The following is a 26219-nucleotide window of genomic DNA, read 5'->3' on the forward strand; positions in this document are numbered from 1 at the left end:
CTCAAAACTCACAGGCATGTGCAGCAATTTTGGAATTCATAGGTGTGTTCTGAGTCAGCTAAATTGGTGCTCTTGAATACTGCATATGCATATGATGCCCAAAAATGCTGTCTAATAGGTCCACTGCACTTATGCAGGGATGAAATTAATTTAAAGGGATAGTTCAATTAAAAAAATGAAAATACTTTCATTATTTACTCAAGTTGTTCCAAACCTGCTTGACTTTTATTCTTCTGTGGAAACAATAGAAGATGTCACCATTCACTCTCACTGAATCTTTTTTTCCATACAGACTGTCATTCTGCTGAACATCTCCCTTTGTGTTCACAGAAGAAAGAAAGTCACAGGAGTTTGAAGCAACATGAGGGTTCATGAATCACTGATGACAGAATTTTCAATTTTAGATTAACTGTCCTTTTAATCACTTAAATGCAACCACAAAACTAAATCAATATCGACCATGTGCTGTCCACTTCAAAACTGCAGAATTTAATTTGAGATCTATCAACACATATCATATCTAATGACAAAATAAAAGCTTAAAATAGCAATAAAAAGCTCATAAATTTTAACTTTAACATCATGCATTAATTACTTAACATCCGTTAAAAGGTACAGAACTGTCACATGAAGTATTGCATATGCACCGCCAGTCTGAAATAATGATTCTCCAGATTGAAGATGCCGAGCATGACCACGCCAAATGCAACGTTATTTATAAATATACCTGAAAATGGACATAGTGTTCTGGATGGTCCCAGTTCAGAGCATCCTTGACTCAAGACAGTGAGACACATCCGCACGCGCTTATGTTAAGCATTTTCCCCATCACATTACACATCTGGAATGCAAGCTTGCTGGAATTCATCAAGTTACACTTATACAAGAATACATGTTTACATGTTTGGATTTGCACATATATGCTATTTCTTACACCGATAATTAAGTTTAAAGAGTGCTCACTCACCTTACTGTGCGCACATAGATGCAGTCAGTCTCGCGTCCTGTCCGAGCTCAACTCAACCCGGGAGAAATCTTGACCGCGCATTCCCAAATTTCCACCAGCGCCATCCAGCGCCGCAGCCAATATATGAAGATCTCGCGATAACGAGGTTCTCTACATATGCAGTTCTCGCGATAACGGGTTTCCTTCTCAGATCGAGGACCGATTTGCTACCATCTGCTGGAACTAGTTGGTACTGTACGTCAGAATGCCATTACGTAACCGGTTTTGGTTTTGTGTAGAGAGGCGTGAATTCTGTATAAAGCATCTTAGCGTGATCTCAGTCTAACATTGTGTAATAACCACACAAAAAAAACAGACAAAAGAGTGGCTGATGGTCTATAACTGGAACTTTCCGAGAAATGAGTAGATGTAGGTCTTATAACTTTAAAAACTAAGTACATTTTCAGCAAAGTATCAGTCGAAGGTCGTGCTTAACGTTGAGAAAAAAGATATTTGTCCACCTCTGGACAAGTTAAACATACAATAAAGTTAAACGATATATCTTCTGGTTTATTACTAAATACGATTATTATTTTCATTCCAAACAATTGTTGCACATTTAGCCTAAATTAAGCTATCACTCATTTATTATTATGTGATTTTAAATGTTAAATACAGTAGAAAAGGAGAAAGAAAGACCTAAACGGTAGCACAAGCAAACATCACAATTTTTGTTTAAATTAAATTACGCTAACATTTCAAGCTTTGGGAATTTTCGCTAAAAGTTATTTCATATAGATGTATTTTTATGTACTGTATTTGTTTATTTTTGAGTAAAGTAACATCATTTGAACTCTATTTGTGAAAAAAATCCAGTTCTTAAGAATGTAAGGACCAGCTGCAGAACAAAAATGAAAAATGTTATTAGTAGACTACACAGACAGATTGCTTCCTTATATAAGAAACCAGACCATGTTCTGTTTAGAGATAAATGTTTATTTTAGTGCTTGATCATTTTTGCCTATTATTTAGTTTGTGTGTACAGTATATGTCTATCATAAATACCAGTGCAGTCAATTAGGCATAATGTGTCTGGTAACATATGAACTAGCTAATCACAACATGCAGTGATGGGTTTCCAAAGAAAACAGCACACAAAACAATGGGAGAAAGGGAAAATATTATTCCATTCTCTTGCAAATATGAATCAGTTTAGATTTGGGGGGTGAGTGCATAAGGTCCCTGTTTGCAGGTCTGTGTATGTGCTTACGCATGTGTACCTGGCCTTCATGTTAGAATATGTATGTTGTTATTTTGTGTATATTTATACATGTCTATGTTGTTTATATATGATGGGCAGGTTTCTTAGAGGTCATCAGTCTCTCCATCAAAGGGGATGTTGTCCAGCTCCATGTGGATGTGGCTGTGCTCCTCATTGCACGTCCAGCCGATTGGAGTGCGGTTGAAAGAAGGCCGACAGCAAATGTTATACTGAAACACAGACACTGGCTGCGGCTCCTCATCCTTGATCTCTGGTTGCTCAAAGGTGACAAGACGAGATGCCTTCTCAAATCCTCCAAAGGGTAGAGCAGTTCTTTTGGATGTAAAGGACAAGAAGATGATCAGGTAAAGAGCAACTGAGTAGCTTCTGTGTAAAATATATATATATATATATATATATATATATATATATATATATATATATATATATATATATATATATATATATATATATATATATATATTTTTTTTTTTTTTTTTTTTTTTTTTTTTTTTTTTTTTTGGCTTTTTTTTTTTTTTTTTTTTTTTTTTTTTTTTTGGCTCACCAATACTCTTGTACTTGGGAAGTTCCTTGTGAACTTGGGGCCCTGGCATTTTCCACTTCATGGTTTCTTTAAGTTCCTCATCATTTTTCATAGCACGTTCCCATGGTGATACATATGTTCTTACATACTCACGCCGTCTCTTTTCCTTCTCTGCCTCCGCATTTACTTCCTCTGCTATAGAAGAACAGAAAAACAAAAATCTTTCCATGCTGTAATAAATATTACATAAACTCATTTAAGGTGAGATTTACCTTGTGGTGGCTCTGGTTGGGGAGAGGGTTCGGGTGGAGCAGTCATTTCACATCCCAGAGAAGGAGCTAGATTCTGAAGGTTTAGCTACAAAGGCATGAGAAACAAAAAGAAGATCCTTCTATTATACTGTATACTGTTTGTTTAACATTGTTTAAACTTGAATGTAGTTAGCAGAGTATTTAGAGAAAATGTGAATTCTCTTTCTTCTCAACAATTATCTAAGGTATTATGGTGTTCATTATTCCCAAACAAATCCTTTCAGCTTTTTAGAAGACCCTTTAGCTGCGTGTTGGATACTGATATCACACTATAAACCTATATTTCCTATCAAAGCTTTTGCTTTTATCATGCCTCTTTTGCTGACCAGGTTCTCATCACTGACGATGAATTTCTCCACCCTCTGCTGTCTCATCTTGAACATTTTGGAGCCCTTGTTCTTCATGAGGGACAGCTCCTCCAACATCACTTCTTTAGGGGCTTTGATTTTGGTCCCCAAGTCCAGTTCAGCAGCTTCAGCATCCTCATCTTGCTGGTCTGGTCAAGATCAGTGTTGTTGGGAAGGAAAAAGGAGTATTCAATCAGAATCAACACAATGCCCCTTCAAAGTCAAACATTTCCTAGACTCCAAAATAAGCTTCTTTTTTTTGTTTTGTTTTTTTGAAAAACAGGTCTTATCTATTATATAGAAGCCCTGTACTCTTTCAGTTTAATTATATTCCTTCTCAACTTTAATATCAGCTATTAAACCTGGAGTCAAGCCACATCCGACACCAAAGAGAAGGATGCTGTGCTGAGCACTGCTTGCATTACCTTGTTAATCAGATCCTTGGCCCAGCTTCAGCAGTATGTGTGTGAGAGTGTGTGTTTGTGAGTGAGCTTTGGGAATTGCAAAAAATAAAGAACAAAGCAGTATGCACATTCAGAGACTTTGAATCTTATTTATAAGTTATACAGAGCAAATTGAGGGCCATTGTTAAGCTTTTAACAGCTGTGCAAATATTCAGACAAACAGAAATGTTGTTTTCAAATAAATAGTTCAATAATCAAAAACTAAATATTGAATAGTGACACATTATTGTTAGTTACTTAAACTTGGAGTCAGAGAAAAATCAACTTGTGTGTCTCAGAACAACACAATATTCAATGAATGAGTGATGTTAAACAATATGATTAAATTAATGATTCAGCGACTCACACATAAAGACAGTGACTGCATCACAGAATGTATAACTTTTGAATAAGTAATTACTTTGTGACCATTAAAAAGTATATTCTATGTAGTATAAATAGTAAAGAATAAGGGGTGGGTGATATACTGGTAGACACAATTAACCAGTAGAAATATATCAACTGGTAAAGATTTTTTTCTACCCTGTTGAAAAAAAACAGCATATGCTGGTTAGGTATGTTTTGAAGAATGGCTTCTGGTCATGAGCTGGTTTCAGCTGGTCATGTGCTGGTCCTAAGCTGGTCCTAAGCAACTAGCTCCTGCTCAGGACTAGCTTAGGACAAGCACATGACCAGCACTTGACCAGCTGAAACCAGCTCATGACCAGCTAAGGACTAGCTTAACCAGCTCAAACCAGCAGTCATGCTTTAAAACATACCTATACCTTTTTTCAACAGGGTATCGTCTCTATCGTGGTTACACGCTCACATGACGTTGCTGTGCTACGTGGTCACGAAAACTTATCATTTGCAAGCATTTTTAAACAATGCAATTTAAAGACAAGTGACTTTAAGCCACTGAAATGTAATCAGCATTGAAAGAAAATTTTGCTATATGTGCGCACTGTGTGAGAGACTGTTTCTGAGCACTGTCAGAGAGGTGCGTGCATGTGAAGATGGTGCTTATAGAGCACAGAGGTATTGAACAGAGATATTTTGCCTCTTTATATGCCTTGAATGGTTAAAAACATAAACTTGTATGTGTCCGAATGCTCATCTTTGCAAGTATCCTTGTAAACACAGTAATTTAGGTCTTAAGTGAAAGCAAACAGCTGAGAAAGAAAAGACGTGTAACAGCATATTGGATCTGGCAGCTCTTAAAGTGACAGCAGTCTAATATTCCTGCTTTGTGTCATTCATGTTAATCAAACAACAAAAGAGAAAACTGTTTGTAACATAAGTAAGAAGAAATATATATTTAATTTATACAGTGAAGAACTGTTACTTTGTACAATGTCTGCATAATTTCTTATTTATTTGTTCCAATGTAGTTATTTGTCATATTGCTTGTAATTAGTTTCTTATTCTTATTTAATCGCTCACTGTTTACTTGTCTTCAGTGAGCTTGGTTTTTTCTTTTTTTAAGTTAGTTTTTTGTCATATTGACACTGGTCACAATAATGATGAAATTTCTATCATATCAAAAATGTTTATATCATAAAGACCTTATTTAACAAAAATAACTAAATAAAATTACTCATATCGTGATATACTGTAAGATTTTGGTCATATCGTCATGATAGGTAAAAATGGATAGCCTGAATGCACTGTAAGTCGCTTTGGATAAAAGCGTCTGCTAAATGCATAAATTTAATTTAATTTAATTTTAATATCACCCACCCCTATATAGAATGAAGTAAATGGTTTTAAATCGGTTCAATTAATGATTCAATGACTTTTGTGAATGGAGTGAAACATACAATAAAAATCACATTTGAAGACTGGAACTAAGTGTTTGTATAAACACATTATGAAAAACACTGTATATTTGTCCCAATATGTGTATGCGTGACAATCTGTTGAAACAGACTGAAGTTATGAAATTATTTGAAGTTAAGCGGCTTGAAATCTCTGCTGAACAGCTCTTCATATTGGCAATAATTTTGCTGTTAATTTATCTGGCTCTGAATCGCAAACCGCAAGAATGTTGTTCTGTAAACAAACTGCCCATTATGAGCACACTGCCAAGCAGATGAAGTGGGAGTTTCTAGCACACTAAACATGCCTTCACACACAGACAAATGAATACAAGGTACCTAATAACTGAGCTCCTCATTAGAAGGGAGCTGTGAAGCCACAAAGTTTGACAATTTCTTTGAGATTTTGCTCTCTTTAGCAGAATAATTGGCCAACAGACTAACCACTGATTACACTGGTCTTCATATGACCGAGGTATCAAAGCTGGGATAAGTAATTGCATTGCAACAGCTCCTCAAACTGTGGGAATTGATAGCCCATGACTCCGATACAAACAAGAACATTATAACATGCTGGTCTAGTTCAAATGTGAAATTTCTCTGAATCTAATGACAGTGCATTAAAAAACAATTCAAACTGTGACTATTCTTAGAAGCTGAGACCCAGACACTCATTAAAAGTTGGTTGCAATATGTGTTTATGCAGAGTTTGTATATTCTTTGTTTTTGAGCCTCTGCTTCAACATACAGTACCAATCAATTAAATGTTCCTCAGTGGGTATTTACACTTCCGAGAAAGTTATCGAGAGCCTGGAGGTTGTTTGGCATTTCTGGCTTTGGCTCTTTATGTTGACACCGGACACTAGTGAGGGCTTTGGTAATTACGTGTGACATTTACAACACTCATCTGGTCATCGCAGAATATCACAAGTGAGAGTTCATCCAGTGTTATGTCCCTGGTGCGTGTATTTTCACTATAAATGTGTATGTGTGACACAAAGACACCACTGACCATGTTGTGAGATGTTTGAGAAGTCTGTAATGATTTTTGAAGGCTTCTTCCTCTTGTTGGTTGAAGCAGGTGTTTCAGAGACAGGCATCGCTGCAATCTGAGGGAGGAAATTAAATCTGAAATAAACTGGTTGGGGAAAGATGGCAGGTGCATTTCTTGACAAATTGTAATATATGTAGGTGTGAGTTTTACATGATCATGCATCACCCAAAATAATATTAAAGAAAATCAGAATGATAAAATAAAAGGGTAAAACTAGCCTAGAATATATGAAATGCACCTGATATCATTTTTAATAATCTATATGTAATAAAATATGAACACTATTTTTCAATTAATTCAAATGATTATTATATTAAATTATTAAAAAAGACCAGCCAACAACGTGCCACAAGGGGTCTTCTGCACCAATTATGAGGGGCTTATTTTACCCCAGGAGTCTCACTTTACCTTTTTTGCTTTAAAATAAACTTACCAAAACAAGAAGAAGAAGAAAGAAAGAAAGAAAGAGCTTTGTATTTTTCTAGCATGGCTTTCTATTCCTGATTAATGTTTTTGCCTGAATATTTAAAGTGTCCAATTAATTCTGATAATATTAACAACATATAACATATTTTTAAATTACAGTCAATTGGTTAAATTTAAATTCCAATACAGACACCGGTCTCTTGTTGCAAAGAAGGGTATTTTTGTTTTAGCACACTAAATCAATCCACCGTGTTCAACTGGTCAGCAAATTCCTCAAATGTCCTGCTGAAGTATTGCAATTGTAAGCCTTAAGTAGTTTGAACACCATATTAAACACAATTCTGAGGAGCTGTGAGAAAACATTTCTGCATTTGAACTTCCAAAAATAAAAGTATATAAATAAATAATAATAATTCCATAAGGACCTCACATTTAAATCATCAACAATGACATACATACATAAATAGGAAAATGTAAATGTTATTATGTGTGTGTTTTTGTATAATTAGTTTAGCATTTTTATATGTTTATGTGAAGAAGATCCAGCGCTATGTCAGTGTTTATTAGATCTGTGTGATTTATGATATGCAGCTAGCTGCGGCTCTATCCAAGAACAACATATATTTTTATAGTTTGCAAACAATAAATCATCTCGACATACAGTACTCTAACCCCTCAGTACCAGCCTGCCCAGATTAAGAGCTCATTATAAAATTTATCACCTGCATTTCTCCCTGTGCAATCAGGACAGCCAAACAGCACAATGATTCCTCTTACCTGTGACCAAAGAACCAATGTTTCAGAAAACAAATCAAATCACAGTTTGAATCAAATGTTCCCAGGAAAACTGTTGAGTTTGATCCTGTTACTTAGGGTTGGCTAGAATTCCACCAACTACTGCTCTCTTCTACATCCCAGGAAGAGTGAAATCCTAGCAGTGTTTGGGACAGGAGGTCTTTGGGGAGCAGGGAGGGGGTGTAGTTCAGTGTGTTACAGACAGCACAGGGACAGACCGAGCTGATGGTGAGGAGATACTTTTCTTGCAGACACTTTTTGGTCTAAATATAGAGCAACGAAGAGCAAGATGTTTCCAGAGAAGACCTGTAAAAAGATGAATTAAGTCCTCATTCTTATTTCAGTCACTTACTTTTTGTGTATTGCCATTTTAACTGAATATTGAATGTAGTTCGTAAACATGAACTGAACTATTCTTGAACATTGAACTTTCAACTTATTTTTAAAACATTTGGGCAACTTCTTTGCATCTAACTTTAAAGCTTATGTAAATTGGTGTGAATATTGTTCTAGTTATGAATGCAATATTTCATTAACATTGCAGCTACTCATTTGTGACCATGGAGCACAAAACCAGCCATAAGTCGCATGGGTACAGTATATTTGTAGCAATAGCCAACAATATATTGTATGGGTCAAAATTATCGATTTTTCTTTTATGCCAAAAATTATTAAGTGAAGATCATGTTCCATGAAGATATTTTGTAAATTTTCTACTGTATAAACAGTATATGAAAACTTAATTTTTAATTAGTAATATGCACTGCAGAGGACTTAATTTGGACAACTTTAAAGGCGATTTTCTCAATATTTGGATTATTATTTTTTATTTTGTTTTTTTGCACCCTCAGATTCTAGATTTTCAAATGTTGTTCAAATGTTGTATCTCGTCCAAATATTGTCCTACATCAATGGAAAGCTTATTTATTCAGCTTTCAGATTATGTATAAATTTTAATTTCAAAACATTTACCCTTATGACTGGTTTTGTGGTCCAGGGTCACAAATAATGTTTACTTTGTCAACAATATTTGCCAATTTTGTACTTTTATTGTAATAGCCTATTGTGTATATTGCATAGTATTGGTTACGCTTTTTGTTTTTGTTTTTGTTTTTCATTTGGAATAATGGTTAAAATCATACCCTTTTATTCTATATTCATAATGGTATTGTTTTCCGGGTTCACACTTTTAGAAGCACACTTAGGCAATAGTGAATTTCACAGACATCCAGAATGAAGACATACTGCACCTGAAGATGAGTTGAGAATATTTACAGTTTGCACTTCACAAATTTAGAGTCTGGACAATAAACTTTAATATGGCACACAGAGAGAGTTCCAGTCAGTCTTTAACACTGACTCATTTCCATGTCAAACTAAAAATAAGACAGTGTAGGCCTACTTCTTTTAAAGAAGAGCATGTCAACAGAACTTTCTTGGTGAAACATATCACAAATCACTGTATCAGGAAATGCATCTCCATGTGTTTTCTTTCTTGTATTAGTCTCAAACGGGACAGAGACGCTGAGGAGCACCTGCAGTACTGGCCATCACCAACAGGGCGCCTGAAGGGGGAAAGAATGAGCCTCACTACGGAAACACAGACTTGTAGCTAAAGTTAGCACCCGATATCTTGTGACATATGATCGTGGGCTAGGGTATAGACCAGAGGGTCAGAAAGCAGTATACATTATGAGTGGAGGTAAGATTACACTGCCAAAGCTAATCTGTGTAAAGTTGTTAACAACAATACTGCCTCTAAGGACCCACCTCTTGAATATAGGCATAAAAATACGACTCATTTTACATGATAAATATACATAAAGTTTAATATATATTTATACAAGTATACATATTGATACATATATTTCATAAACATAAAAGTATAACTTGCTCTGAGCACTCTTTGGAAAATTTTATAACTTAAAACAAGCCTTTTATTCAGTGGGGTGAACTCGAACTACTTCATTTTTAATATCGCCAAACAGCGCCACTCAGGGGGTGTTGAGCTTACTGCAGGTCCTTCAGCTTAGAAGAAACTATATACAGTATATTATTTTATGTGGAATTATCTGCTCTAAAACAGTGAGCATGGCCATTATATGACGGTCGTGTATATATATATATATATATATATCAGTAGATTATTCTAGCCTATACCTGAGAACTATGAAATTACCACAACAAGAGAAAATAGAACACAAACATCAGCAGCTGTCATTTCTAAATTTATTTTCATTGCTCTACATTAACTCCTACAATACAAATTCGTTCACATATTCCCAGTCCCTGAACCCAAGAATCCAGTAATCCATAACTTTCCATTTTCTCACATTCAACTATTTGCATTGTACATATATTTCCAACTTAAACTTCAAATAACACAAAGCACTAAGTGTAATTCTTTGAATATAATTACAATGTTTTCAGAATATTTAACACAAACATAACACATTCACTAAAGAATTAAAGCTTTAAAAATGCTTTGTAGAAGCATGACATACATTCTGACAGTCTGATTAGTACACACAGTACAAAATTTATATTTTAGTGTATAACACTATCTAATTGCCCAAAAAAAAAGTCACTTTCCTCTCTATTCTTGCTTTTAAATTTTATATCAGCTTTATATCTTGCTTCATACGTCCCATATCCATACCTCATACTTTCTACTTGACAAAAAGGTACATTATAGCTTTCCATCTGATCAACGTTCTTATCCTTAGTAGAGAAATGGTACCCACCATTTGATGTTATTTCACCCCACCAAGGCCACTGGGTATTTTCTCATAAAAAGCAATGCAAGAAAAGTTCACTAGGCATGTACAATTTCACAAATGCAGCTCACACAAGTTATTGAAATGAATGTCATACCTGTTTGGCAAAAGCATCATTCAGAATGAAAGCAAGCAACAGGGAAAGTGGTCAGATGTCACATTTGCATAATATGTCATAAAGATAAAGCAGCGCTTTCAGAATTTGTCATCTAGTGTATTTTTTCAGCTGTCATGTGAAAAAGCCCCAGCACAATTCACATGCCTTTCTAAATGCTCAGTCAAAACCTTGGCATACGCAGCATTATGAGGACAAAATGAACACATGCATCAAGCATCCAAACTGATCCTCGTCAAACAAGAAGCAAAGGCTTTTGTGCAATGCTCTAGACAAACACAGGCCTGCAGTCCAAACTCAAGAGATGTTTAGAGAGATAAAGGATGGATAACATCACAAGTAAAGGGCATGGCAGAGGCCAGAAGAGATAACAATTGAAGAGCAAGAGTAGAGCAAGGGGGTGGTTAGTACCATCTCTCCACTTGAAGATTTTTCATTTTTTTTTCATTTCAGGCCACTGTCACATTCTTTGTACACTTTCATCTCTCTGTCACTGAGACTTTGATAGAACTTGGGCAAATCCATGTCTTAGAACATTCTATACCACTTTTACACAAATATTCAATGATTCTGTGCTTCATTATCTTCTGTCACAGCTGGATTCTGTAATATATATATAGTTTACTTACCCTTTATCACTCCATCCTTATGGCCCCAAGTGAAAAAATAGCAACACAATTGATTATTATCACTTATCTTCCTTGTGGCCCCAGTACACAATGTCAAAACTGATTATTATTAGACATGATTGCCATTATTCGATTTAGTTTCTCTCATAAGTAACGACTTTGCAATTCTGTCTGCGGGTTAAACATGTTCATTTGGTGTAAAATAAATGGGATGAGAACTGAAGTAGAAACATGAATCAAAGTTGTGTGGATAGCACATAAGTATCTCAACATTCTGATGAAACTGAATAATACATATACAGATATATGCATACTCTATTTTAAGATAATTGTGTACTTGTATGAAGTGACTAAAAATTATGAACATGCAAAAAAAAAAAAAAAAAAAACATCTCTGAATGATGTTTTTTGTCATATTTCTGTAGACTAACAATTCATTTAGCAGAACAGAGCTCAAGCACTCTTGTGCTCTTGCCCAGGGTGGTAATTACTGTCAGTGGACTCTCAGTAATGTATGGAGCCAGGCCTCCACACATTTGGTTGCAGACCCATGCTCGATGTACTGAAGCGGGGTCTGGGTACCCGTAGGTTCTGGCTGCTCCCAGACCCTGAGGATCGCACACCAGCAGACAGGGGACTCAGCTCAGGGGCGCTCTTAAACTGCATGGCTGCTTGGAATGGGGTGTAGGCCTGCCCGGGAGTGGGTGGTGGGATGTGGACTGAATTGGGCACAGGGGCAGTGGATATTTTGGGGAGAGCAGGCAGGGCTGCTGTCGGGGCAGGAGGTGGTGGCGAGAATGGAGCTGCAGGTCTCAGAGCAACAGGAGGCGGGGAAGTGACATTACTGCGCCACATTGGCTCACCAAGAGTTGTGGCAGCGCGGGGGGCGATTACAGTAGGTGTCAGAGATGTGGGTGCAGACATGGGAGTAGGTGTTGAGAAACGTTGGATTTCATACACGCGGCTTGCTTTAACAGGGACCTGCTTCGGTCCGTTAAGGGAATTACCTGTCAAGCCAACACCATTCTGCTGCTGCTGATAAGTGGCAGTGTTTTGAGGCACTCCACCTCCATAACTAAACAAAGATGAGTTGAGCTGGTATGGCTGCCTGGTCACAAAGTCAAGAGCCTTTATACCTTGTTTGTGTTGGCCAGGCACTGTTTTAACCCCAATTTTAGCTGCATCATTAACCTTGGTGCCACGCTGGGCCACTGGAGGACAAGAAGGTGACAGCAGTGGATTATAATTAATGGGTGGTGGGGCTCGGATGTTTGGAGAGTATTTCCACTGAGCTGGGAGGGAGGGTGTAGGAGAAGGATCACGAGGATGCGCTGGAGATTTGGGCTGTTTATCCACCACGTAGCGGTCCATGCGACTCTGTCTTCGTGCAAACAGCTCCGCACCTTTACCTTGCATCTGGGGCATCTCAGGAGCTGAATGAGCTGGTTTAGGAGCCACTGGTGGTGGCATCTTGTATTTCTGTGCCTGCATGAAGTTGCAAGCCTCTGCACCCAGGTTGAGAAAATCTTCTTCAGGGCCAGACTCAAACCCAGCCTCTGCACCCAAACGGGATCTGTCATCCAAGTTCTGCACCAGAGACAGTAGCTCAGGGTTGTAAGATGGAGCCTTCTTCTCCTCTTTAGCAGTGAACATTGGTTTCTTGGATCCACTACGACGAGCCTCCTGCAGGATGCCAGTGCGGCCGGCAGGTACTGAGACCCGCTGCTCTCGAGAAGAGATCCCATCAGTAGCGTTAGACAGAGAATACTGCTGGGCAACTGGTGCATTTGGTGTTTCTGGAGTAGTGGATGCCACAGAGATGTATGGGTTGAAGGAGACTTTGTGTGCTAGAGAGGATTGCAAATTTGGTGTTGCAGGAGCAAAGGCATGGGCGGGTGCAGGGGCAGGGGCATTGGGAAAACCTGGGGCATTTGTGAGCGGGGGAGAGAAAGGCTGTGTTGGCACATGAACTGGTGTAGGTGGCTGATATTGAGCAGAAACCGCATTATGGTATGGAGGACTGAGTGGCATTGCCTGTGTTTGGGGAGAAGAGTACGGTTGAGCCATACCAGAAGGGGAACTCAAAGATGTTACATGAGAAGATGTTGGAGAAAAGGTGGCTGAGGTGCTGGAATAGGTTGGGAAGTAGAGTGGAGCATTTGAAGGGGGAGGAGAAAATGGACCTGAAGTGATTGAGGATGGAGAGAGCACAGAGGAAGGACCATTGTAGGTGGCTGGTCTAGCAGGGATATACAGTGATGTTGTAGAAATAGCTTTCTTCCCCTCTGAGCCAGCAGAAGAGAAGGAAGCTGGGATATTTGCCACAGACACAGCCTGAGCCTGTGATCCAGAATTTTTGGAAGGGCTGGGCCTGAAGACTACTGGAGCAGTTGCTGCTCGGTGACTGACACAGCCAGGGGCAAATGGCCTGGCAGTTCTGTTGTGCACTGAGCTGGCAGCCGATAAGTCTGCTTGCTCTGGTAATGCTCCTGCCATGGATGGCATAGGTGTCTGGCCTGGCGAGGACAACACAACGCTTGTTCTGCTCACCACCATAGGTTCCCCGTTTACCATACTGCTATTATGAGATGTTACAGGTGTGACTGGAGTAACTGGGGTATATGTCAGGGTTGAGTCTCCCTGATGTTGTGGCATGGAAAAAGCCGTGGGCGTAACCAGGTTTGACTTATGTTCTTCTGCTCTTTTCCTCTGTTGTTCAAAAAGCTGGGCTCCTTTTCCTGAAGTGGCATTTAGGCCTGGGCTAATCTCTGCATCTCTGTCAGGCACAACACATGCTGAAGTTCTCTTGTCTAGAACGTCCAGGTAACCACTATCCCAGGTAGGGTCTGGTGCAGCAGAAAAACCGTCCTCGTCAAGCTCAGATTCACTTCCAGGAAACAGGCTTTCGTCCTCGGTTTCTCCCTCTGTGTTACTATAGTTTTCTCCGTCTACACTGCCAAAGCAGGTGAGAGTATACTTCTTGGCACGCTGGCGTCGCTTTTTGAACATAAGCACACCTTTAGAATGAGGGTTAGGAGCATCTGTCAAGAGCGAAGCAATGGTTCTGCATTTGGATCGGGCCTCCTTCACCTGCTTATCTTGTGAACTCTCACCTCTGTGTAGCTCTATGGAGAGAAAGATAATGTGTATATGAATTAGCGAGAAATACTTTCAAGGTCTTTACTTAAACCAGTAATATTAGTTGTAATATCACATTTTAAAGCACTAAAAACGTAATGACGATGCACATTTATTATGTATTTCAAGTTTATTATACTGCTTCTTAATATGAGAATCACTGGATGCCAATTGTTTTCTAGGTTTGAATGAACAAATCTACAAAGTGACACCAATGACTTTTATATAACAGTGCCTTTGGTGATGAATGGGCAACATCAAACATAAAGTCACATATAAAGTCATCAAACAAAGTCACAACGTTAATAAATCAAGCTGACATTGTAATGATTGGAACACATTTTCTAGTTGAGTCAGAATAGCTCTGATATTAGACACTATAATGCAGTGGGTTAGATGCTGAAATGTCTGGCACTAAAATGCTCATGGTAAATTACTGAGCTCATCCTTCTCTACAAATAGACCATCACATTCTAACAGCTTGAGCAAGTAACCCCTGGGGATCCAGGATCTATATTAAAAGACAGGGTAACGGAATCTGATATTTCTATAAAAACAAACCAAAACTAAAAAAATGAAAACCTCAAGACTACACCATTTTTGCTAAGATATTCTCTTTCTAATCTGGAGGGCCTCATAACATCTTTAACACTGAATCAAATTATAAAGCATAAAATTCTAAATATTCTCATAAATAAAAGGTCCAAATGAAGACATAAATGTGCTTTTGATTATAATTATCTATCCAGACTTCTAATTATCTAGTCATGACAAATAACTGTTCAACAAACAGAGGTTAACCCTTACGTACCTGCTAGCAACAAAACATGTAGAAATGTTTAGTTTAGTTTTCAATAAATCAAAAATACAAGTAAAACAAACTTACACAAAAAACACATATCAAAATTGATCTTTGTAAATCCGAGATCATGTAAATAATACCTCTGTGCTATCCATCACCTTGTCTCACCTTTCTCATTTTAACCACAGTGTTGGATCATTTAAACAGGAAACAAGGCCCGTATCTCTCTAAAGCTCTACAGAAGTTATCAGGACTCTACCTGCATAGATGTGTCCTTCGTGTTCAACTTCTCCAGGCAATGTGAAGCTCCTCATGGTGTTCAGCATAAAAACTGTGTTCCCAAGCCAGCCTTACTGGCAGGACATACACAAACACATCAGTGGAGCACAGCCAGCAATAGATGGGTGCTCTGCCCACATTGGTACGAAATCAACCAGTCCGTAGCCTGAGGTCAGGCCTTTTAAAGACCCTTTGTCTAACCACAAGACCCTGTCACAGGCCCAAAGAAACCCCATTATGTCATTCAAGCTATTTTGGTCAATGAACAGAGCTAACGGACATTTCCCACCTGTTTGGGCACACCTCTACCTCTCCCTGGATAGGCTAGCTTAAGCTGAGCGTCATATGGGGTCAGGCTGGCATCTCCAACCACACCACAACGACTTTAAACCTACTTTGACTCTTAAGCAAGTACTGCCAATCATACTCTTTGAGACTCTGGAGGCAACATCTAGGCAACATTTGACTAAAGGTCAACCTCTTTATCATGATTGAACAGTCTTAAACAATCAATTATATCTCCTGCTTTTTTACTTCAAATACCCCATTTTGACAAGTATCAGCCAGTAACCACAGTTGTGGCACACTGAAATAATTCCTCCGCATTATTCTGAGAGACAGATATATAATATCAGCTGCTGATCGGCACATTCGCAATATTTTGTACCGTGCTCTTTCGACCTCCCACTGTGCTGTCACAATAACAGGTGTGCACACTTTGTCTTCTCTTCTTACCAAGGCTGTCTGAATGCCCTGGCTTATTCTGTAATTTCACCACTAACAGTGACAGAGAAGAGCAGCTGTCATGGACCCTTATCCTCACTGCAATAATGTCTCTAGCCTCAGTGAGATGCACATGAGAGAATTCACAAACAAGAGTTCTAGATGTTCAGAATTCCCAATGGAGATACAGAATTAAACACAGAAAAGTGTTTATTTACATGATCCTCAAAATGTCCCGTCAGTCTTGGAAAGCAAAGTGACCTTCAGACTGACTGTCAGCAGGGTGCCATTAGTTGAGGAGAAAGCCTTCCCAAATGCTTTCGAGAGGGGAATTAGCACCCCATCAGCTACAGACACAAGATATATTGTTTGACTCCAGTGAGGTTTCCAATATGTGTTCATCTTGCTATAAGAAGAAATGTGAAAAACTGACTCCTAATCCTCATCATATCATTAACTTCATCACACTGAAACCTGTGTGTATCTCATATTTAGGGTCAGATTGTTCACCTTTGAGAAGAATCAGCTTTCAGATCACTGAATAGTGACTCGAGCCAAATGGTACTCAGTAAAAATCGGCACTTTGCTTCAGCAGAAATGGATATGACTAAAATCTTATTTAAAAATAAAAATAAAAATCCAGTTGCAGAACCACCTACAACAGAAGTACCAGAAGTACATATCATTCTAGAATGTAGGGTCTTCGAATATTTAATATTTAGTGGGGCCTTGTCGTGGAATCAAAAAGTTTGAGTTATACTGATTTATAAAGGGGAAATAAACTACATGTAAAGAATATGTTTGTGTAACAAATGGAGATCATTATTGGCTCTTAAAATCACATTATTAGCACAGACTCAGCCGTTTAAATGGAGAGAATGAAATATCACTGACACTGGACAGCAACTGGACATGCCTTTCCCAGCATGCAACAGAGGCCTGTGTTATAGTTGTAGTTGAGTCAAGGGACAAATTTAGTCTTTTGCTCACTTGAGTCCAGCCCCTTCCCCTGACCCGAAAAATCCTGAGCAGCGGGAGATGAGGAACCCCCATCACCAACATTTGCATGAGCTCCATTTCAAATCCCAAACCAAATGCGTATGATTTTTTCCCACTGAGCCATATCCCTTTCTTAGGTTCTGTGCTAACCAGTGAAGCAATATGTATGTTTAACTACAATAAGAACAACCAGATAGTAATGATTCAACACATTCAAATTTCACAAGTCTTAAAAACGCAAAATTTCAGGATTAACATAACTGAATGTAATGATCATTATTTTCAGTTAGTTCATTCTGTTTATAATTAGTCAGACTGATTCAAACGGAACTCTGGTGTTTGTGATTCATTTTAAACGATTCATTTAAAAAAGGCGCCGCATATGAGTCATTTGTTTATGAATGAAACTACACTGGTCATGTTTGTTTTTCTGTTCAACCCATGAATACAGCTCATTAATTTGTACCATAATTCTAAACTTGCAAACTATGGCAAATCAAGTGATTATTTCAACCTCAAATGCATTTGCTTTACACTTACTTTGTGACCAGTCTTATTAATAAAAAAATAAAATAAAATACAAATTGTGTGCCCTTACACAAGAAAATCTATTTTAAGGGTCAACGCACACAGTATGCAGAAATTTATAGACTGACTTCTGCCTTGATTTTATCAAATATCACTGAACCACACTCCTTCCTGACACAGGACACTGACTTCTATCAAATGGATTTCCAAAGGTTAAATTTAACACAGTCCAGAAATAATGTATGAGGTAATGACAGAAAGAGATATAGGTTCAGAAATGCTGAGCTCTCTATTTACATAATTAAAATAAGTTAAAGAACAATTTTAAAATGTTAAATAAAAGTTTATTAAATTCATTTCTGATTTGGACTGCATTCATTGCTGTAGTTAAAAGCATTGGTTTAATTGTGTGCTATTGCTAGTTAGTAGTTAACTGCTAGTCTGACATTTAACTTTACTTGATTTATTTGATTCCATTTTGTTTAACTACACAATTGTGTCCATTTTTTGTTAAAAAAAAAGTTAATTAAGTTCTGTCAAATAGTTTTTTTCTTTAAGTCAATGGCAGTTTATGTTGTATTAAATTATGATATTTAAACATACACTACTTTGTTTTTTTTTTTTTTTTAATTAAAGAAAAAAAAATCCTGAAAAGGTTTTCAACATTGATAATAATAAGAAATTTTTCTTGAGCACCAAACCAGCATATTAAATTATTTATGAAGTATCTTGTGACACTGAAAACTGGAATAATGATTATTTATTAGTGCTGGGTAATGATTAATCGCATCCAAATTAAAAGTTTTTGTTTATATAATATATGTGTGTGTACTGTGTATATGTATTATGTATATATAGACACACACATACAGTATATATTTTCAAAATATTTACATGTATTTACATATATAAAAATATATTTAATATATAAAAATAAATTTTTTCTTATATATACATACGTGTGTGTATTTATATAAACACAATAAATATACACACTACACACACATATATTATGTACACAAAATTTTTTATTTTTGGCTGCGATTAATCACAATTAATCATTGCCCAGGACTACCATTTATATTTTAATATATATTAAATTTGTTTTTTAAATTGTAATTATTTTACGATATTCCATTTGTTATATTTTGATCAAATAAATTTTTTTAATTATAATTATTCTATGACTTTCATTTTGTTATATTTTGATCAAATAAATGTTGCATTTGTTATATTTTGATCAAATAAAAGCAGCCTAAGTGATCATGAGAGTCTTTCAAAAATTAATCAAATGGGTTTTCCACAGGGCCCACCATGGGTACCATCTGTCTGTGAGACGCAAGCATGAGAGCCTCTTTTGCCCGCTCTGGAGAAACAAGTGGAGGTGGGACAGTGGGGGGCTCCTGGAAGCCACTGTCCACTTCAGCAGCTCCTGATGGACTTTGGTCAGAATTCTCAGAGGAATTTTCAGCCTGGTGTGACCATTCAACCTGTGGGGGCTGGTAGACCACCTCTCTGCGGGCCACCCCAGGCATAACACACTGTTGCTGAGTCCCCATTCCCTCTAGATCAGATACAGGCCAGCTCTGTGTTGGAGGGTACATGCAGAGGTCCTGGGCACTCTCATAGCCGCTCATTTCTGAAGTCTCCTCCTCTTGGGGTGAGACTTGGCCTGGACTCTTGGCAGGAGAGCTACTGGGACTTCGTCGTCTCTGTCTACGCTGCCTCTCTTGTGCCACCACATCTGCGTCACTGTCTGTCTCACCGTAGTAAGCCTCGCTGTCTGGAGGGGATGTAAGCCACTCGAGACCACCAGTGGGGGACATGAGCGACGCTCTGTTGACACTGGACCGTTTAGAGGTAAGTGGAGGCGACAGGGCTCTCAAGGCTGCCTGGTACTCCTTATCAATGCGCGGGGAGGGGGCCCGACCCAGAAGCACCACTGACTGATATGCAGCTGGGGCCCTGAATGGAAAGCACAGTGATTATCTTGAGTATAAATTTTATAGCATGACTAACAACTCCTTGTGATAATGATGTCTCAGTCTGACCTTTTAATTCGCAAATGGAGGGTTCCTCTGCCACTATCAATCAGATTCATAGCCTCAGCATGGGATAGTGTTCCACAGGATATATCATTGATTGACACTAGCTCATCAGTCTCTCTGAGCCCAGCCCGGCAGGCCTTACTGCGCTTTCTCACCCAACAACAGGAGGAGATAATGAGTTGCAGTCGATGAGTTGCAGTGAGAGAAGATAAATAAATATCCAGCTTATTTTTACCTTATTTAAATGTGCAAGGCTTTCTGTGTCGCCCGCTTATAGTTCTTTTTAACTGTACAAAACAGCTATGCTGCTTGATATATTGTCGATATTATAAACACACTGGTTTTTACTGCAGTTCCTTATTCTTCTAGTTTAGTATTTACTATTGAATCGGAAGACTCATACATTGACAAAAAAAAAAAAAAGTCTATTTCCACATTGAAAAATAAGGTGGATATAAAGCACACACATTTCTAGCCATTATTTGTTTATTTATTAAGATTGCATCACCTGTGAATATCATTTTAAGTTAGGGATAGTAACTGGTAAGTATCCCTCAAATTCATTGTGTGGGAATTTAAGCTTATCATACTCTGGTTCACTCTTCATACTGTTACTTATAAGTCAGTGGGTTATCTGTATTTCTGAGTGGCAAGTGATGGTCTCATGTCACAGCTGTAGACTTGCCAGTGCTGGACTACATTATCACTGGCTTCTTTTTATGGGTAAAAAACATAAACCTTTATTACACCTTAAAGGGTTAGTTCTCCCAAAAAGTAATTAATAACTCACCTTCTTGTCTTTCCAAACCCATAAGACCTTAGTTCATCTTTGAAACACAAATTAAGATATTTTTGATGAAATCTGAGAGCTTTCTACAGAACTACCACGTTCAAGGGCCAGAAACATAGTAAGGACATCATTAAAATAGCCCATGTGACATCAGTGGTTCAACCATAATGTTATGAATCTACAATAATACTTTTTGTGTGGAAATAAAACAAAAATAAAGAATTTATTCAACAATTTCTTCTCTTCCATGTCAATTTTTGATGTGCGTTTACGGCATTACCATGATACATGCATGTACATTCCTCTGCTTGTAAACAAGGCACAGCACATCACATTTTATCACCGTAAAACACAATTCATTCAATTTGTGTGCCATATTTATAATACATACGGTGTATGCTACATATTAATTGTTACACCTGCAGATTAATAGCAACGTTCTTTATCATCCGTCATGCTCCAAGGACACTTAAATTCATTTTGAAAATTGCTCCGTTCCAGTGGAGCTCTCACTAACAGATTTCTGAGGATCTGAAGATCTCGCTTCAGGACTGCACAGTACAGTGATACAGTTACATAAGCAAATGACATCCATGCTCATCCATGTTTCACTCACTAATGAATTTTTTAAGTGAATTTGTGAATCGTTATATGTATTCACTGAGCTTGAAAGCAATTAAATACCTGAACGCTGTGATTCATAAGCATATGGCTCTTGGTATAAGCTAATTATTTAAAAAAAAAAAAAAACTTTGAAACAAATCGGTTAAATGAATGATTCAATGACTCATAAAATGACCGCAGACACACAAGACTGAACTTATTCATGTAACCTACAAAATGTATCCCTGAAAGAATCAGTGAACAAGTCTTTTTGGTTGTTGGATTCATACTAATTTATACTGCATACAGATTTTAAAACACAGTTTCATAATTCATTTTTTATTTTTTTGCATACATCAAATACATGTTTAAAGAATAATACTTTCTTAAATGTTGTTTATCAAATCATGTATTAAATTAAATTAAATTAAATTGTTCTGAATTAGCATAGAATTAACTGGGAACCAGTTAACTGTGAATCAAATAAGTTCAGTGTCAGACCAAAGATTTGTTAGGCCTCATCCTGTTGGTTTTGTTTGAGTAGATAAGAGGGATGAAGCTGAAGTATGTTTAAAGAGAGTCACTATGGCTTTATGCCCATTTTCAAATACCATCTCCTTGAGAGTACAGCCTTTTTGAGATCATCTGTCAAATATGAGAGCGCTGTTCCGACACCCACTTCACCAACACTTCACCAAGCTAAAAGTCTGGCCGCATTCCTGTCTTTGTCCAAAGGCACTTTATAAATGAACTGTTCTAAGGGACTGGAATAATGTTTTCGCTAGCCCAAAGCATAGATTTATATTCCCTTACAAAGGCCTAAGGGGATTAGCTTAGCTCAGAGAAGCTCAGACTATTTCATCTTATGTAACGTCTAATTTTAAAAACAGCTTTTTGTATGTGCAAGTTGTAGACAAAAATAAATGGTATGAAGACCATTAAAAACAACAAGTGGTGTTAATTTGCTTTTCCATGAACACTGGTAACACAAATTTGTAGTTGGAAGAAAATAGATGAAAGCTGGTCCCATTCACCTTCTTCTTATTGCCGATCAAATGGTCTGAGAATGCAAATAGGGAGAACAACATGTGCAGCTGGTGCCGGGGCAGCTGTTGCCTCTTGGCAAACCTGAACCAGGATATGTCATGAATTCACCATGTGTTGTCCACATAGCCTAAATAAAGTGCTCAGCTATTGTAAAGAGTCAGTTGTCACTCAGTCTCAATAGATTTAGCTTAAAACTGCATGTTTCTGAGAAGTGGACTGTCTAATTTAGTACTAATATAGTCAATTAAGTCGATCTGTATTGTATCAGATAGCAAAGGACTGAATGGAAGTATGAATGCATTTACATTATAAGTACTAAAAGCAGGTATTATGAGGACATGCTGTACGTCTTCAGGCATTTTCAAAACATTGCCAGAGCATTTTGCTAGCTGAGCAAGTGTCACTGAGGTCGGATGCCAGGATTAAAAGAAGCTATCAGAGAGCCCTGTGGATCAGAATAGCTCAATTAAAAGTAGAGATGGTCATGGAAAAAAATGCCACACCGCAAATGGAAACAGATGAAAGTCTGCAGAGGTGACCTTGAAATGACAGACGAGGGGAAACTCCCTGCTGCTGGACAAACATTTTTTTCCAAGCAAAAATATATTTCTCTGAATAAAAAAGTCAGGGCCATATCTCTGTGATGGATATCTTTTCCTTCAGAACATGGAAAGAGTAGAGCAGACCGTCTCTGGCATTGCTCACCAGTCCGAAATAGCCTTTAGATCAGGGAAAATGCATTGCACACAGTTGTCACTTAACAAATGGGGCATACTGTGCTTATAAGTAGACACTGTGCCTGTAATTCTACTCAGTCCTGAAATAACATCCTCATTTATACAGAACTGTGTGAGAATGCTTCTTTGAAATATCTGGATTCCAGAGGAAGCTAAACAAAAGCTGTCAATTAGATAAGAGTGAAGAGATGCACTGTGAAGCCTAGCAGGTTTATCTATGGAGCAGGAATGCTTGTAGCACACAGCCAAATAGCTCTTGAACAGCATTTATCAACAGATAAAATAAGTGCTCTCTGGCCTGTAGTTGAAATTTGACTTGACAGTATTATCTTATTAATGTTTACCCTTATTAAATAGGGGATAAGTAGGTACTATATCTTAACTGTAACAAAAACATGCAATAATACTTAATTTAAAAGGGCCCCAAAGTGATATATGACAAGCACATTTTTACACATGCTAGAATGGGCCACATGAGCATTTTACAGGAAATGTCCTCAATAACATTATACTCTTGATGGCTTATCAAGTGTTACATTCCTCACTGACACGTGTTCAACAAACATATCTGCTCAGTTAAGTCAGACCAGGCCCACATTAAATGCAATAGACACTGACAAATTAGATTTATATATTAATTAAATAAAAAAATAAAAGTAAAGAAAATGTCAATTTTACATAAATTATTAATAAGTTAAATGTATACTATTTTATATAAATAAAATGTTCTTATTAAAATAAATATATGTAAAAGAAAATCTAAAATAATTGTTCATATTAGACAATGTGATTTTACGAATTAGTTATTTGCATGACAAGTAAATTATATAAACTACATTATAATGTATTTACATATAAATTTACATTATATATTTGTAAAATCACTAAATAATAGTCACAATATGTAATATATGTACTCTCATTGCTCATACACCAAAGTTGGACTAATTTAAATTGGAAGTTTTAGTGTTTTTTATAGGTTTACAGACCATTCATTAAAATACAGAGACCCATGATTCAGCATCCAACTGTCCCCTTACCTTTGCCACTTGGAGGGGTTTCTGGTGCTCAGCTCCTCCTTGTAATCGGAAACCCCACGGTGCACCTCCTGACAGGGTCACCACCACCTCCTCTGCGACCATTTTTATTTTGTTGTTTTTTTGTCTTGTTAATGTTTCTTGGTTCTTAGTTTCTTTCAATAGTATTGTCCCATCCCTGGATGTCCAGTTCTCCTCCGTGGCCCAGTCTGCCTGCAGAGCTTCGGTCAGTTCTGAGAGGTGAGTGCAGATACACACCCCATGGGCCATGAGCATGTGGTGTGGGGAGAGCAAAAGGGGTGGGAGGAAGTGAGAACGCCTCTATCTCGCTCTTCATTTGGAATGCTGGGTCGGTGGGTGGGGGTGCACCGTCTAGATCCAGGACCTCCTTCCTTCATCCTGCTGGCCACACTTGTCCTGTCAATCCACTGCCACATCCAAAGGATGCTGATAGATCCTCTAAAAATAAATACCCCAGCAGTCCCACTTAGCTTTATCTGTGAATGCCCTCAAAATGTGAAGGGAGCTGTTAGAGGAGTTATTTTGGGAGTCAGATGACACTAGACCATATTGCAAATTAAAATGAAGCTTAATGATGCTCATTAGACATTATAAATAAATGTTTAGCAAACTGGTTATTCCTGGGGGATTGTTTTTATTTTATCTTTGATTTACAGCACTATGAAATAATCTTTAGCTATAACATTCATTTAAATTAACATATAGTCATTTAGCAGATGCTTTTATCCAAAGCTACTTACAAATGAGGACAACAGAAGCAATCAAAACTAACAAAAGAGCAATAATAGAAAGTGCTGTGACAAGTCTTGGTTAGCCTAATGCTGTATTCATTCGCCATTAAAAATTTTAAAGGGGTCATATGATGCTGCTAAAAAGAACATTATTTTGTGTATTTAGTGTGATAAAATGTGTTTATGTGTTTAAAACACATTATTTTCCACATAATGTACATTATTGTTTCTCCTCTATGCCCCGCCTTTCTGAAATGTGTTTATTTTTACAAAGCTCATCATTCTGAAAAGCGAGGTGTGCTGTGATTGGTCAGCTATCCAATACATTGTGATTGCCTGAATACCTCAAGAGTGTGACAAAAAATGTTACGCCCTTTACCATATTGTGATGCCCTGTCCGGCCAGGCCAGAGTGACTAGACAAAAACTCTTGATTGTTTTGATTGGTTGTAGGGGATCCGGCATGATGTATCTCCTCAGCGACCAGCACGGATCAGCTCTAGGCATGACGAAGCGGATATCATCCTCTTTTGAAAGGCCAAAAAAGTAGTTCCGCTTTCACAACGAAACACAGCGCTTTCACAACATGGTGGTGCGGCAACAACAATACTACAGCGAGAATAAAAGTTACGCCTTCTTTCTTTGTGTGAACAATTGGGTGGGGTTATGCAAAGCTTCCCACACAGTGATGTAGAGATGTAGGGGCGTGTTAGAACGAGCTGTTTTAGGGGGTGTGGTGGACTCTTAACTTTTATAAATAATATCTCTTTGGATTTGAGACTTTAGTCTTTGCAACTTTACAGATCTTCTTTATGCACCAAGAGCTTGTAACACTCCAAAGAGAAAGGAAAACTTGAAATCGCATCATATGACCCCTTTAAAGAAACGGTTCACTCAAAAATTTTAATTTGCTGAAAATTTATGTACCCTCAGACCATCCAAGATGTAGGCGAGTTTGTTTCTTCATCGGAACAGATTTTGAGAAATGTATCAATACATTTTACTTGCTCACCAATGCATTATCTGCAGTGAATGGGTGCCATCAGAATGAGAGTCAAAACAACTGATAAAAACATCACAATAATCCAGAAAACGACTCCAGTTAATCAAATAGTCATTTTAACTTTAAACCTTTAAAAAGTTATTCCCTGTTGTCCTCTCACATCAAAAATTTAGAACTGTTTTGGACTGTTTTTGCTTGTACATGATGCTTGATCTGTGCGTATTTCTCTCCTGTTTTGTTCTATGATTGTTTTACTTCTGAGATGTATA

The 26219-nt window shown here is 37.5% G+C and overlaps 3 protein-coding genes across 7 annotated transcripts in view; all 3 read right to left on the reverse strand.

Moving 5' to 3' along the window:
• The window catches only part of usp54b (ubiquitin specific peptidase 54b), a 103439-nt gene extending 102344 nt beyond the window's left edge, over positions 1 to 1095 (reverse strand). For all 5 annotated transcript variants that reach the window (XM_042735546.1, XM_042735541.1, XM_042735542.1 and 2 more), the window contains exon 1: positions 968 to 1095. The gene's annotated coding sequence lies outside the window, so the exon portion shown is untranslated. The remainder of the gene's footprint in view (positions 1 to 967) is intronic.
• An 826-nt stretch (positions 1096 to 1921) lies between these two features.
• On the reverse strand, positions 1922 to 8084 carry myoz1b (myozenin 1b). The gene is made up of 6 exons (XM_042735547.1): positions 7927 to 8084; positions 6682 to 6778; positions 3389 to 3558; positions 3024 to 3108; positions 2777 to 2946; positions 1922 to 2548 (listed from the first exon to the last, which is right to left on the reverse strand). The coding sequence occupies exons 2-6, from the start codon at positions 6767 to 6769 to the stop codon at positions 2312 to 2314; spliced, it is 750 nt and encodes a 249-aa protein (XP_042591481.1). The 5' UTR covers positions 6770 to 6778; positions 7927 to 8084; the 3' UTR covers positions 1922 to 2311.
• A 2075-nt stretch (positions 8085 to 10159) lies between these two features.
• synpo2lb (synaptopodin 2-like b) lies at positions 10160 to 24565 on the reverse strand. Its single transcript, XM_042735548.1, is given in 5 exon segments — positions 10160 to 14590; positions 18540 to 18561; positions 19200 to 19899; positions 19986 to 20137; positions 24200 to 24565. Coding segments are annotated over 5 exon segments (3768 nt in total). The 5' UTR covers positions 24473 to 24565; the 3' UTR covers positions 10160 to 11969.
• Between the last annotated feature and the right edge of the window lie 1654 nt (positions 24566 to 26219).

The sequence above is a fragment of the Cyprinus carpio genome, chromosome B12 (genome assembly GCF_018340385.1).
Source record: "Cyprinus carpio isolate SPL01 chromosome B12, ASM1834038v1, whole genome shotgun sequence".
Classification (NCBI taxonomy): Eukaryota; Metazoa; Chordata; class Actinopteri; order Cypriniformes; family Cyprinidae; genus Cyprinus; species Cyprinus carpio.